General features: G+C 59.4%; 1 protein-coding gene across 3 annotated transcripts in view; it reads left to right on the forward strand.

Moving 5' to 3' along the window:
• The first annotated feature begins 963 nt into the window (after positions 1-963).
• KSR2 (kinase suppressor of ras 2) overlaps positions 964-14,724 on the forward strand; it is an 86,297-nt gene continuing 72,536 nt past the window's right edge. For all 3 annotated transcript variants that reach the window (XM_066199644.1, XM_066199646.1, XM_066199645.1), the window contains exons 1-3: positions 964-1,140; positions 7,269-7,409; positions 7,908-8,058. In XM_066199644.1, the coding sequence (XP_066055741.1) occupies positions 964-1,140; positions 7,269-7,409; positions 7,908-8,058 (469 nt within the window). The remainder of the gene's footprint in view (positions 1,141-7,268; positions 7,410-7,907; positions 8,059-14,724) is intronic.

Here is a 14,724-nt window from a genome sequence, read left to right on the forward strand (position 1 = left end):
GATCATGGGGTGGGGGGCGATGAGGATGGGGGTGTTGATAAGGTTGGGGGGGTGATGATGAGGGTGGGGGGTGATGTGAGGGTGTGGGGGTGTGGGGTTCATGAGGGTGGAGGGATGGTGATAAGGTTGGGGGTGTTGGTAAGGTAGGAGTACGTTGATGAGGATGGGGGTTGATGATGAGGATGGGGAGGTGTGGGGGTGATGGGGCTGGAGGGATGTTGATAAGGTTGGGGTGATTGCTAAGGTTGGGGGGGTGTTGATAAGGTTGGGGTGGTTGATTAGGTTGGGGGCTGTGTTGACAAGGTTGGGGGGGCTGTTGATGAGGATGGGGATGTTGATAAGGTTGGGGGGGGTGTTGATAAGGTTGGGGTGGTTGATAAGGTTGGGGGGCTGTGTTGATGAGGATGGGGATGTTGATAAGGTTGGAGGGGGAGTTGATAAGGTTGGAGATGTTGATAAGGTTGGGGTGGTTGATAAGGTTGGGGTGGTTGATAAGGTTGAGGGGCTGTGTTGATGAGGATGGGGATGTTGATAAGGTTGGGGGGGGTGTTGATGAGGATGGGGATGTTGATAAGGTACGGGGGGTGTTCAGGATGATGTGGGGGTGATGATGAGGAAGGTGATGCGTGGGTGCGGGGGCGATGCGGATGCCGCGGAGCTGCCGGGGCCGGGGGTGCCGGGCCGGGGGTGTGCGGGGGTTCCCGCGCGGAGCGGCGCGCAGCGAGCGCGGCCCCGCGGAGCCGGAGCGCGCCGCCCCCGCCCCCGCCCCGCCGCGCCCGGGGGGGGGGGGGTAGCGGCGGCGGCGCCGCGCTGACGGCTCGGTGGGCACCGCGATGCTGCGGGCCGCGGCCGAGCGGGGCTGAGCGGCGGCGGGGGCCGGCGAGCGGAGCCCAGGGAAGGGGGGGCCGCGGCGGCGGCGGGCGGAGGGGAGGGCGGGCGGGCGGGGGGGGGGGGCGGCGAGCGATGGATGAGGACAACATGACGAGGAGCGAGGAGCAGGAGCTGAGTCTGCAGAAGGCGCTGCAGCAGTGCGAGCTGGTCCAGAACATGATCGACATCAGCATCTCCAACCTGGAGGGGCTCCGCACCAAGTGCGCCGCCTCCAACGACCTCACGCAGAAGGAGATCCGCACCCTGGAGGTACGGGCCCCGCCGACCCCCCCCAACATCAACACCCCCCCATCAGTCTCCCCCCCCCCCCCCGGGCCGCGGCGGGTTCCCCCGCGGCGCTGCGGTGCGCCCGAGTGAGGCTGCGCGCTCTGCAGGTGGCCCCGAGGTGGGTCCGGGACCACCGAACCCTCCTGCCGGGACCCACCGGGGGGGCCCGGCCCCGGCCGCAGCCCCCCGGTGTCCTCCCGGTATCCCCCGGCAGCCCCCGGCCCGGCCGCGTCCCTCCCCCGGCTTCCAGCGCCCGGCAGGCGGCATCCCCTGGCCCACCTGCATCCCCCGGCCCACCTGCATCCCTTCCCCCTTCCCGCGGTCCCCGGCCCGGCCGCATCCCTTCCTCCGAGCTGCTGCTCCAGCCGGGCTGCCTCCCATCGGCCCACCTGCACCCCTGCTGCCTGGCTCCATCCCCCCAGCCTGGCTACATCCCTAGACTGCATCCCCTCGGCCCACCTGCATTCCTTGTGGCGGGCTGCATCCCACGGGCCTGGCTGCATCCCTTCCACCAGGCAGCATCCCTTCAACCCACCTGCATCCCTTCCACGGGGTTGCATCCCCTGGGCCTGGCCGCATCCCTTTCCCTGAGCTGCATCCCCTCAGCCCACCTGCATCCCTTCCAGCAGGCTCCGACTGTCCCAGCTGGCTGCATCCCCCTGCCCCACCTGCATCCCTCCCACCAGGCAGCGGCCCCCTGGCCCGGCTGCCTCCTCCCCTCCCTGCTCCTGCCTCCGAGGGGATGAAGCTCCCCTTGGAGGGTGCTGAGCCCCCACTGGGGTGAATTTAGGGTTCAGTAGGAGGTCGGTGGGCTGTGGTGGGCAGGGAATGGCCAGGGATTCCCAGGCTGAGTGGGATCCCCGCAGCTGGCACGGAGCGAGGAGAAGCGAGGCCGTGACCCTGGGGAGACGCCAGCGGGGCTGTGCTGGGGCTGTGGGGGCGGCTGACGCGGAGCTGGGGCGGTGGGTGGGGGGATTTCAGAGCCTGATCCCAGTCAGGCCTTCCAGCTGGTCCCGCAGCCCCTCTGTGGGGCAGCTCTTGGCTCTGGGCCATGACTGGAACACCCTGCCCTGCTGCTTTTGCTCCCGCTGAGTTCTGTGGGACAACTGGGGTGTCACCACGTCACTGCTGTGCCACTCGTGGGGAGACCCCAGGTTTGGGGTGCAGCTCCCTGCTCTGCATCCCAACTTGTGCACATTCCTGCTCCCATCCTGCTGTCACCTCCCCTTGATCCCTGTCCCATCCCAACTCTCCATGTGGGGGGCTGGGAGCTGTTGGTCCTGGAGCAACCTTGAGAGAGGGATAACAGGAGTTTTGGGGTGTGCTGGAGACTTCTGGGGATGCAGGCAGGCTCGAAATCCCCAGGAGAACCTGCCAGGAGGTGCGGGACTCCAGGAGCTCATCCCACACGGAGCGATGGCCTCGTTGAGGTCAGCACTGAGGGCTCCCTGTCTGTGTCCCGTGGACATGGAGGGGAGCAGCGGGGCGTGGTGGAGCCAGCATGGTGGGATGCTCCTTCCCAGCATCCCGGTGCCACTGGGGCAGCCCAGCTGGGGCTGGATGAAGGGCCTGGAGGTGGTCAGGGCGATGTTATCCAACAAATGCTCACAGGGAAGCACCTCTCCAGCCCCTATGGATCACTCCGTGCCAGCCATGGGGAGCCCCGGCATTGCCATCCCTAAAACACCCCAAACAGGGAGCTTGGGATGTTCCAGCCAAGAACGCCCCTGCTGACACTCTCTGGTTGTTTGTCACCTCAAACCCAGGGTGATTCCCACAAGGGGAGTGAATCCAGGGCCAAGTTCCCGATGCCAGCCCTGGACTGGCTCCTGCGTTGTCCTGGGTTGCCACCGGCGTCACTGGGAGCGGAGCTTGGCCCTGAGTCCCCAAGTCCCCGAGTCTCTGTGTCCCTGAGTCCCTGCTGCCACCACCACGTCCCAAGGACGTGACACAGACTCCGAGGCCTCGCTCAGCACCTCTTCCCTTCCCATCTGGTGGCAGCAGAGCGGGGCCAGGCAGTGCCATGGCTAAGGGAGGGGTGACCTGGGATGTGGCAGTGGGAGGGCACTGGGGACAGTGCCCAGCCCTTGTGTCAGCCCCAGCCTGGAATAAAATGGGAGAACCCCGGTTTTTTTGGTTAATCTTCATAGGCTAAACCCTGATTTTGCTGGATTAATAGTAGTTTTTCCCTTCTTTTTTTGTTTTAAGCCACCTTAAGCTCCTATCCTCTTGCATCCTGCCGTGCAGCGTTTTTGGGATGGGTACCACGGCTGCAGCCTGATTCCAGTGGCAGTCCTTGGAGCTGGGAGGATTTTTGGGTCTTGCTTATGCCTTGGGACAGGTTCCAGTGGGAGCCAAGGCAGCAGCTGGGATAAAACACCTGGGGTGGGAATCGAGACTGGTTTGCTTCCTATGGGGCGGCATCCAGAAGGAGCTGAGTGTTCATCCCTCAGCCCTGCCTGGCCTGTGGGGTTTTATCCCGGTCCAAGTGTGGCAGTTGGTCTTTATGGCTCTAAATTTGGGGTTGGGGTGTAAATACAGATAAGGGGTGCTGCGTTTGGTGGAATTTGGGAACAGCAGAAGGAAAGTATGCTCAGAGCTGGGCAATATTCCCGACTGCCCCACAGCACCGTTCTGTCTGCGGGGTTAAACCCCATCCCAATGTCAGAATGTGGGTCAGGGCTGCAGGAACTGATGGGTGGCTCCCAGGACAACCTCAGGATCAGCACTTCCCTCTCCCAGGCCTGCCGTGCTCCTGCCGGGAACAGGGAACTCTCCCAGGATACTTTTGGCTGCTGTGTGGTGAGGATGGGAAGAGGCTCCAAGGAAAGAGCTGTGGCCATTCCCAAACTTCCACAGACTGTGGAGTGGCTGTCCCTGGATCCGTGGCAGTGTCCAAGGCCAGGCTGGACGGGGTTCGGAGCAGCCTGGGACAGTGGGAGGTGTCCCTGCCCATGGCGTGGAGCTGGATGAGCTTTAAGCTCCTTCCAACCCAAACCATTCCATGATTTTGTGGTTTTCACTGTCTGAACGTGTGGATTCTCTGGTGTCTCATGCCACGGGTGAGCACAGTGCACTTCTCCCAGAACTGGATCCTCCCAGGGTGCTGGATGGAGACATTTCAGCTCCTGTATTCCCAGCAAAATCCCCAGGGACCGTTTAGCATCTCCCGAAATAAAGAATGCGCAGAGCCAGAGACATCTCACAAGCCCAACAGCACCTTGGGAGAGCCCTGAGAGGGAAAACAGAACCGTGGCAGAGAATTCCCCTGCCCCAGGCTGCTCCAGGTGCCTCTGGAATAACAAACCCCTCGGTGGGAGCTGGGGGAAGCTGCTCCGGTCGGGTTTCTTGTCATGGAAAAAGATATGCAGGGGGTTATTTAGGGGGTTATCATGCTCACTTCATGGCGTGAAGGCATCCCACATGGATCCGGATGGGATGGGGTGGGGTGGGATGGGGTGGGATGGGATGGGGTGGGATGGGCATTCCCGACTGCTCACCGGGTGCCAGGTGAATGAACTTCCCCCTCCTGGATTTTCCACCGCCTGTCCCGGTCTCCAGGCAGGGCCGGTGCTGTCGCCAGCCCGGCTGACGTCAAGGATCCCATTCCAGGGGGGAACAGCCGCCCTCCCGCTCCCTGGAGACCGCCGGGGGTGGGGGGAGCCGCCGCTCGCCGCCGTGTTGGGTTTGGGATGAGCCGAGGGAAATTCCAGCTCGGGGTGATGGGAAGGGTTGGGATTGGGAAATCCGGCTCCAGCCCTGGGTGATCCCAACCCCTCGCCTTGCCGGGGTCACCCAAGGTGTCATGGAGTGGGGACATCGCTCCTGTGCCCGGCCCGCCCCCGGGGCAGCAGGGACGTTGTTTTCCAAGGAGCTGGGGGGTTCCAGGAGCTGCTGGAGCCTCTAAGGAGAAGGGAATCCCCGCGGTTTCTCTCCTTCAAACCAGAGCATCGCTCCTGCCTTCCCCCCGGGCAGAGTTGGGGCAGGGACAGGCGCTGGGAAGGTGGGAAAGCAAAAGCTTTGGATCCCCTCCAGCAGCATCCCCAGCTGCACCAGCGGCCAATTCCAACAGCAGCAAGAGAGGGGATCCGCGGGATCCCCACCCCTCTCCTTGTGCCTCCTGCCCGCTTCCAGCTGGGGAAACTGAGGCACGGAGGAGCGAGCAGGGGGAGGCTGAGCCACGGCAGGAACATTTCCCACATTTGCTCCATCCCGGGAGGAGCGGGAGGCGGAGCAGCCCCGCAGCCGCGGGACGGGGCTTTTCCTGCGGGATGGGGCCGTCTCCGTCCCTCCCCTTTCCAGCCCCAGCAGAGCCGAGGGCTCTTGGATTTCACAGAGGGGGTTTGCGGTGGTTTTTGTTTCCCCCCTGGCTGGAGCAAATCCATGGACCAGAGCAGCTAGGGGTCCCAGCGGGGTCCTCTTTTGGGTTGAAAATGACCCCTCCTGTCCCTCGAGGGCCGTGTGGAGGTGAATTTCCCCCACCTGGGAATGAAATTTCCTCCATTTCCCCCGCTCTTTCCCCATTCCCAGCTCGCCTCCGCACGATGGTGGTGGGGGTTGCCCTGTCCCTGTCCCCAGCTCTGTTCCCACCCCTGATTTTGGCGCTGGGGATGCCGTGGTGGCTCAGAAATCACCTTTATTCCCTTCGGGATCCCACCTGGAGAGGCAGAATGGACAACAGGCTGGGGGCAGGATGTGGATTTTTTTTAGGAATTGCTTTTCCCGGTGTTTTGGTGCAGTCGTGTCCATGCAAGGGCATTTCTGGGGAGACAGGAGCTGCCTCTGGGTGTGTTGAAGGTGCCTGGGGCTGCTTCAGCTCCAAACGCCAGGAGCGTGTTTGGGATTCGAGATCCAGGCTGATCCTTAACCCTTGGATCGTCTGTTTTGGGAGCGTTGTTCCTTAAAAATCCACCCTGGAAGTGGGGCTGGGCTCTGCAGAGCTGAGGGCTCCCTGCAGCCCCCCAGGTGGGGCTTTGCTGTTCCTGCCTCATTTTCGGCGGTTAATTTTCAGGAATTAATCTCTGGTAGCCAGGCTGAGGATGGGGGCAAGCTGCCAGGGGGGTGACAACCCTGTCCCCAGCTCCTGGCAGGGCCGTCACCCACCTGGGGGGTGATTTGGGGGGTGATGCCACCCCCTGTGGGTGTCACCAGTGAGTGCCAAGAGGGAAAGGACCGGGAGAGACGGGAAAACTCCCAAATCCCACCCTGGGGTTGTCCCTTATCCCGAACCATCCCGTATTTCACCCGTCTATTTTTGGGGTGTGCAGGAGCAGGGGCACAGCACCATCTAGTGCTGCCGGCGCCGGGGAATCACCCAGCTGGGAGAGCAGGAGCAGGAAATCCCAGAAGCTCCCCAGCCCTGCTCTATATTCCCGGGAAAGGAGGGCAGGCGCTCAGCAGCTTTATTTTGGGAGCTGCCGGACTGCGGCTGGGAACGGCTTCGGCCCCGGGGTGCGAGGGTTTGGGGGATTTGGGGGATTTTGGGGATGATCCCAGCAGGGATAGGGGTACAGAGGAGCAGAGAGGGAGGGAGGAAGGAAGGAGGAAGGTTGGGGTCGGTGAGGGGGGAATGAGGAGAAAATGCCACATTCCAGCTTCGGGATGTGATGCTGTGGCTCGTCCCCTTGTAGGGTTTTAATGGGGTGTAAAAGAGGGGAGTGTGGCTTTTGAGGGATGTTTGGGGGGTCCTTGGCACCAAACCTGGGTGTAGGAGAGGGGACTGTGTCCTTTAGGGGTCCCTTGGCCATGAGGCTGGGAGAAAAAGTGGGCAAAGTGTCCTGTGGGCGGCTGGACAGCGCTGGGATGGGGCAGTGCTTGTGGGAAAAGTGGTGCCTGTCCCCCCTGTCCCCCTCACACCCCCCTGGGAGTTCCCAAGGGCTCTCCACCCCCTGAACGAGACCCCAGCGCTGGCTTGGGGATGAAGGAGCTGATAAAGGGATTTTTGGGGAGGGAAATTCCCCTCTTGGGCACCAAACCTGGATGCTCTTGGCTGCAGGAGCTCGGCAGGGGCGTTTTGGGGCAGAATTTTGATCCTTGGGATGGGGCAGGGTGAGAGCTGAGCCCCAGCTGCCAGCGGGGGGATCCCACGAGGACTTTCTCTTCTTTTCCAGAGCAAACTGGTGAAGTATTTCAGCCGGCAGCTGTCCTGCAAGAGGAAGGTGGCCCTGCAGGAGCGCAATGCCAAACTGGAGGGATTTCCCCAGCTCCTGCACTGGTTCCGCATCGTCGACATCCGTAAGGAGGTGATGGAGGTACGGGCTGGGCCTTCCCACCTGGAAAAGGAACGGGGCTTTTCCCAGGGGGCTGTGGATTCTTGACCCCGCCCAGCAGCGAGGACACCCCGTGGGTGTCGCATGGACCCCTCGGCAGTGGGGACATGCCCCGTGTCCCCATCAGTGTCCTCCTGCCACCTCCTGCAGCTGGAGGGGTGCAGCGAGGGGTTGGCAGCCAAAGGCAATCCCACCTCCAGGGAAAAGGGAGTTATGTGATGGAGCTGCGTGTTCCCAATCAGGGATTGGTTTTCCTGGAGCTCCCGGTTGTTGAGCTGGGTGTGGACAGAGCTAAAACTAGAAAAACTGGAGAGAAAACTTAAGTTCCTCCGGGTTTTCTTGGAGATTCAGGTGGAAAACGGCTGGGTTTGGGTCCATGACCTGAAGAAAACGGATTCTCCCCGGTGTTCCCCGATGTTCAGAGGATGCCCCAGGGTGGTTTATCCTTCCTCCCTCATTCCTGGCCCATTCCTCCCTCAGGAAATCGCCCCCGGGCAGCTCAGCCTGGAGGATCTGCTGGACATGACCGATGACCAGGTCTGTGCCACCGTGGAGAAGTTTGGGGCCAACAGCGAGGAGTGTGCCCGGCTGAACGCGTCCCTGTCCTGCCTGCGCAGCGTCCACAAGTCCGGTGAGTGACCTCTGGGCCGGCCGGGCTGGGTGACACCGTCCTGCCGTTGTGGCACCGGGAGTGTGGCTTTAATGCAGGTGTTGGCAGAGCTGCTGCACCCCCGGGGCTGCCTGGGAACTCATTTCCTGCAGGGAACATCTTGGAGCTGCTCTGGGAGCGGCCCTGGGAAAAGGATTTGGGGGGTGAGAGCTGGGACCCCAAAACCTCCCTGCCCTGGGCTGATCCCCCAGCGTGGGCAGCAGGAAAGGAGAGGGGCATCCTGCCCCTCTGCCCTGCCCAGGTGAGACCCCACCTGCAGAGCTGCCCCTGCCTGTGGGGTCCCCAACATGGGAAGGATGTGGAGGAGCTGGAGTGAGGCCAGAGGAGGAGATGCTGCCAGGGCTGGAGCCCCTCTGCTCTGGGGCCAGGCTGGGAGAGCTGGGGGTGCTCACCTGGAGAACAGAAGGCTCCAGGGAGAGCTCAGAGCCCCTGCCAGGGCCTAAAGGGGCTCCAGGAGAGCTGGAGAGGGACTGGGGACAAGGGCTGGAGGGACAGGACACAGGGAATGGCTTCCCACTGCCAGAGGGCAGGGATGGATGGGATATTGGGCAGGAATTGTTCCCTGGGAGGGTGGGCAGGCCCTGGCACAGGGTGCCCAGAGCAGCTGTGGCTGCCCCTGGATCCCTGGCAGTGTCCAAGGCCAGGCTGGACACTGGGGCTCGGAGCAGCCTGGGACAGTGGGAGGTGTCCCTGCCCATGGCAGGGGTGGGACTGGATGAGGGCCCCTCCAAATCCAGCCCATTCCGTGACTCTTACAGGGTCCCCTGACGCCCCGTTCCTGCAGGAGCTCAGTCAGGGGGGTCAGGGGGAATCTCTGACACGCGGCAGCTCCAGCACCGCTCCCCGGCTGGCTCAGAGCGGAGCCCCCCGTTCCCAGACCCCTTCCCAGGGAAAGCCCCAGCCCCGGCCGCCCTTCCCGGCGCTGGCTGCGCGGCTCCCGGCGCCGTGCGGTGCGGGCTGCGCGGTCCCCGGGCGGTGGCAGCAGAGCTCCGCTCTTCGATCGCTGCACGGAGCCGCTCCGGCTGCCGCTGCGCCGCCACCGGGGCCAGAGCGGGGCCGGGGCCGCCGGAACCGGCGTGTCCCAGCCGAGCCTTGATGGGTCACAACGAAATCGTTTGGGTTGGAAAAGATCCTTCAGGAGCGAGTGCAGCCATTCCCCAGCACTGCCAAGGCCACCAGTGCCCCATGTCCCCGGGTGCCGCATCCACACGGCTGTTAAACCCCGGCAGGGATGGGGACTCCCCCACTGCCCTGGGCGGCTGTGCCACCCTGACCACCCTTTCCGTGAAGGAATGTTCCCAATATCCACCCTGAGCCTCCCCTGGCCCAGCCTGAGGCCGTTCCCTCTCCTCCTGTCCCTGTTCCCCGGGAGCAGAGCCCGACCCCCCCGGCTGTCCTCAGGGAGTTGTGCAGAGCCACACGGTCCCCCCTGAGGCTCCTTTTCTCCAGGCTCAGCCCCTTTCCCAGCTCCCTCAGCCTCTCCTGGGGCTCCATTCCCTTCCCCAGCTCCGTTCCCTGCCCTGGACACGCTCCAGCCCCTCTGGCACAGCCCATCCCCATGGATGGCACAGAACCAACTGTGGTGCCAGCTCGGGGGGGGCACTGCCAGCACAGGGGGTGGTGACTCTGGGGCAGCAGCAACCCCCTGTGACCCCAGACCCCCACAATTTGGGGACCCCAGAGCCCTCTGCCTGGCTCCCGTCCCCTCTGGAGGGTCTCCTCCAGCACAGCTGCATCCCAGATTTTGGCAGGCGGGGAATGAGCCCTGCTGGGTTTTCAGCTGGGCTTTGCAGGTGTGGCGCAGCCCTTGGGGACAGCGGGGGACAGCGCTGTGTCACAGTGATGTGACAGTTTCAAGGCGGGGCAGCTTTGTGGGACCAGAGCATGGAATGTCCCAGAGAGGGAGACATTCCCAGCTTCTGCCTGCAGACACCTTGGCCACGTCCGGCACTTCTGGTGATTGGATCCACTCCAGGCTTCCCACATGGCACCAAGTGGCAGTGCCACTCTGTGCTGGGGACAGTGGGGCGAGGTGAGGCTGTCTGAGCCCCGCCTGCCAGTCCCTAGGGATTATCCCCCCACTCCAGCTCCCTAAATCCAGCTCCTGCCTCCCTCCCTTCGGCATTTCCGTGCAGTCTCTCTGCTATTTGAGGAAGGGCGGCCGTGCCTCCCTGGGAGCCCCGGGAAGGCTCTCAGCTGCTCTTTGTTTAAACACCTCTGACTTTTAAAGGCTGCTCCAAACAAATCCCACTCTCCCCCTGTGCCCTCTTGGCCCAGGGAATTCCCAGCTTTGGAAAATCCTCCTTGGCCTTTGTCTCGGCAGCTGCAGGGAAGTTTCTCTGGTTCCTCCAGAGTTTTCCAGCTGGAGGAGATGGAAGTGCCGGAGGTCTGTGGGATGCTGCTGCTCCATTTGCTCCCTAATGGGGCAGCTGATGGGGCTGCCAGCGTTCCTGGTGGTCCATTGGATCCCGGCAGGAGAGAGCCAGCCGGGCATGGAGTGTTTGTCTTTCCCGGCGCTCCATTTAACTCCATCCATCATCCCTCTGCTCCCAGCGGCAGCGGCTGCTCCGTCCCTTCGGGATGCTGCCATGGCCATTCCTGCTCTGCCGGGCCTGGAGGATCGGGATCCTTGGAAATGCCAGCTGCCGTGGGTCCATGCCATGCTGGAGATGCGTTGTCACACGGATGACACAGCCTTGGGGACAGGGAGGGGACAGGCAGAGCCCTGAGGAGTGCAGGAGCTCCCAGGCAGTGGAGGAGACCGAATCTCCCGGAATTTCTTGAGGATTTGGGTGCAAGAAGCTCCACCAGATGGGCTCCCTGTTCCCTTCCTCTGCCGAGCAAACGGCTCCATCCCAGGAATTCCCTCTCTTTTTTATTCCCTGGGAGAGCAGGAGCAGAGGCCATGACAGTGAGGTTGGCACAGCCCTGAGGAGCTGTCCAGGAGTTTTTAGGATGGGGATAAAAAGCATCCCGGGACGGCAGCGATGCTCTCTCTGGATGCAGTGTTGGGATTTTCCATCCATTGGGATATGACAGCCCCCCCAAAGGAGCCCTGGATGCACCAACTGCCTCAGAAATGCCTTTTAATCTGCATTTCAGCTGCATTTTATCTCCTTGAGAGGCAAGACATCGTCCTCATCCTAAAAATGCAATTAATGGGCAAGTCGCATCCTCCTTAAAAGCTGGAATTCCTTGGCAGGAGCCGCAGCGGCCAATTCCGAGACGCCAAGATTTGTATCCATAAAGCAGGAATGAGGTTCCGGATTAACCTTTCCCATCCATCTTTATTTATTGAGTCGTTAATTAGAAGGCTCTAATTTCCCAGGCCGCCCCTGCCTGAGCGAGGAGCTGGAGGCTGTTTCATGGAGATGGATTTTGCCAGGATGGGCTCGGAAAAGGAGGCGCTTCCCAAGCCGAGCATCCCGGGCCCGGCAGGGAAAACCCCGGAGCATCCCATAAATCAGAGAGGCAAACCCACATTAACCCCCCTGCTCTGTGGCGTTAACAAGGCTGGATCGGATTTTCCTTGGATGTGGATGCGTGGGAGTGGGGTTTTGTTATCGGGTTTGATCACAGAGTGGGATTAACTTAATATTAATTTAATATAAAATCAGAGCGGAGCTGTGGCCTGAGGAGTTGATGGGCTGTGACTGCTGAGGGATGTGTGGAGGTTATTAAGTGTCCTAGTGGGAAAAACGAGCGGGAATGGAATATTTATGAGCCCTGGGAAGGCTGAGGGTGGCCTGGGGACAGTGTGGGCTCAGGTGGGGTCAGGAGCAGTGAGGGAAAAGCAGGAAAAATCCCGGTTTGGAGGGAATTTGGGAGCTGTGCTGGTGTGCTGGAGAGGAGGGAAGAGTTGATCTTCCTGATATCCCCGTGCTGCCAAGCTGGGTGATTCCAGTGTCTGTTCCAGAGGGATGTGGGTGCTGGGACTGGGAGGGTTCCCAAAAAACCCTGGGCGTTCCAAAATCTCCGGTTTGCTCCTCTGGGAACAGCTTTTGGAAAGGGAAGGAGCACTGGGAGCATCCCGAGGAGCAGCTGGGATTCAGGGCTGCCTCGCCAGCTCCCATGGGAATATCCAGTTATTCCCAACCTTTCGTTTTAAGGAAAACAAAGCAAGCCTTGCTCTTTGTTGTTTGGGACGGGTGGGAAACAGGTGGGGTTTTTCCATCTCTGGATCCAGGAGCTGCATCCCAGGGCTGCCTTCTCTTCCCGGGAGTTTGTTTTCCTGTTGGTTTTTAATCGAGTGGTTTGGGAAAAGTTTCCCTGACGAAATGGGGCGGAGGGAGGGATCTGAGGGGATTCATGAAGCCGAACTCATCCGAAGGGAGCATCCACAGGGACAGGAGAGGCGGCCCCTGGGACTGGGGGGTGGCTGGGGCTGAGATCCAAAAAATAACTAATATTTGGGATCTAAACAACACGACGAAGTTTTGAGGAGCAATCAGGCCGTCAAGGGGCAGAGGCGACTTTCCCTCCGTGCCGGCTCTTCCCGTGGTTTTCCAGCTGGGAATCAGCGCGGCAGCAGCAGCCGGGGGAGCACCGGGAGGGAGCGGAATCCGCCAGCCTTTAACAGGCTTTGGAGCAAGAGGAGCTTTGGGATATTTTTGTTGTTTTATTTTTTATTTTTTTTTTTTTTTCCCTCTTAAGCGCATTCCCGGTTTAAGCTGATCCCATCAAGCGCAATGCTCGCTACCCGCCTCCTTCCTGCTTCCCGACGTGTTCCCGCCTTCTCCCGCCGGGCCGGGAGTCGTTTTTATTCCCGGGAGCATCAGCTGGGACACGGGGCACAGCGGGGACACGGGGCCGCAGGGAGATCCGCACCCCATCCTCATTAACACCGCTAATTAGCGCCGGGCCGGCTCGGTGTTATGCAAATCAGGGCGAGCGAAGCGGCCAATGGGAAGAGCAGGATTTGCATAAGCGCGCCGTGATTTGCATACGCTGAGATTTTTCAGATTCTGAAATTTTTCTTGTAAATATTTTTATTATTCCTATTTTTAGCTTAGTTCATTTTCACCTATTCATCTTGCTAATTAATAACTTATTTTTTAACATTTAAAATTTTTATTTTATTTATTTTCATTTCTTATTTATTCTAATTAACTTTATAACATTTTTATTTCTTTTACTTAATTTGTATTTTTATTGATTCTAATTAATTTGTTTTATTTTTTAGAGTTTTTGATTATTATTTTTACTTTATTTTGATTTCTTTTGAATTTCACTTAAATAATTTTATCTAAAGCCTTTAAATGATTATTTTAATTATATCTTATTCTAAATAACAAAATTTAATTTCTAAAAAATAAGATAATTTTTTTACATTAATTTCTTATTCATGCAAATGAATTAATTTTATTTTTAAAGTTTTTAATATTATTTTATATTTTTATTTTGTTGTTGATACATTTTTAAAAAATATTTTACAATTATTTGGGAATCTTTTATTGTTATTTAAAAAATACCTTACAATTATTCGGGAATTTTTTTACTGTTAATTCTTTCACATTTAACAATTATTTTGGCTTTTTTTTTAATTTTTTTTTTTTTTTAATGTTCTGCTCCCAGAAAATGATTCCAGCAAACTCCTCGTGCCCCATCCTCTACCCCTTGACTTGCAGCTTTCTTTCAACCCAAACCTTTCATTTCCCAAGCCTTTCCTTCTCCTCTGGAGCTTGAACTGAACCATTCCCACGGAAAGGCCGGAGTGAGGGGAGAGGATCCAATTACCAATCCAACCAGCGAGTGGGAAAGAGGTGCTGGAAATGAGATTTGGGTTTTCCTTCATGGGGACAACCCAAAGGCCTCAGTCAAGGCGCCTTGGGCTGGGATCAAGGACCAAATTCCACTTGGATCACGCCTGGGATGGTCCGAAGGTGATGATGGATAATTAGGAGTGGAGAGGAGCCTTCGTTAATTACAGCCCCCCTCATTGTACAAATGGCACAAATGGGGGTGAGATGGGGCAGCAGCCTGGGCCAGGGGAGGGGTGTCACTGTCCCAGTGCCACCATTGGGGGTGGCAGCGGGAGCAGGTGACGGTGGGGACACGTGGGGACACCTCCACCCCTGGCAAATCCCTCGCTTGGAGTGCTGAGGCTCCAGAGTGGGATCTCCAGAGAAGCTGTGGGTGTCCCAACCCTGGAGGTGTCCAAGGCCAGGCTGGACAGGGCTTGGAGCAGCCTGGGATGGTGGAAGGTGTCCCTGCCCATGGCAGGGGGTGGCACTGGATGATCCTGTGGGAATCTCTGTGGTCTTCATCCCTCTGCTCTGGGGCCAGGCTGGGAGAGCTGGGCGTGCTCACCTGGAGAACAGAAGGCTCCAGGGAGAGCTCAGAGCCCCTTCCAGGGCCTAAAGGGGCTCCAGGAGAGCTGGAGAGGGACTGGGGACAAGGGCTGGAGGGACAGGACACGGGGAATGGCTTCCCAGTGCCAGAGGGCAGGGATGGATGGGATACTGGGCAGGAATTGTTCCTTCCCTGTGGAAGGAACAGGGAAGACTCTGTGGAGGTCCTGGCACAGGGTGCCCAGAGCAGCTGTGGCTGCCCCTGGATCCCTGGCAGTGTCCAAGGCCGGGTTGGACATTGGGGCTTGGAGCAGCCTGGGACACTGGGAGGTGTCCC

This window comes from Chamaea fasciata, unplaced genomic scaffold (assembly GCF_029207755.1).
Source record: "Chamaea fasciata isolate MVZ Bird 193981 ecotype frontalis unplaced genomic scaffold, bChaFas1.0.hap1 SCAF_18, whole genome shotgun sequence".
NCBI lineage: Eukaryota > Metazoa > Chordata > Aves > Passeriformes > Sylviidae > Chamaea > Chamaea fasciata.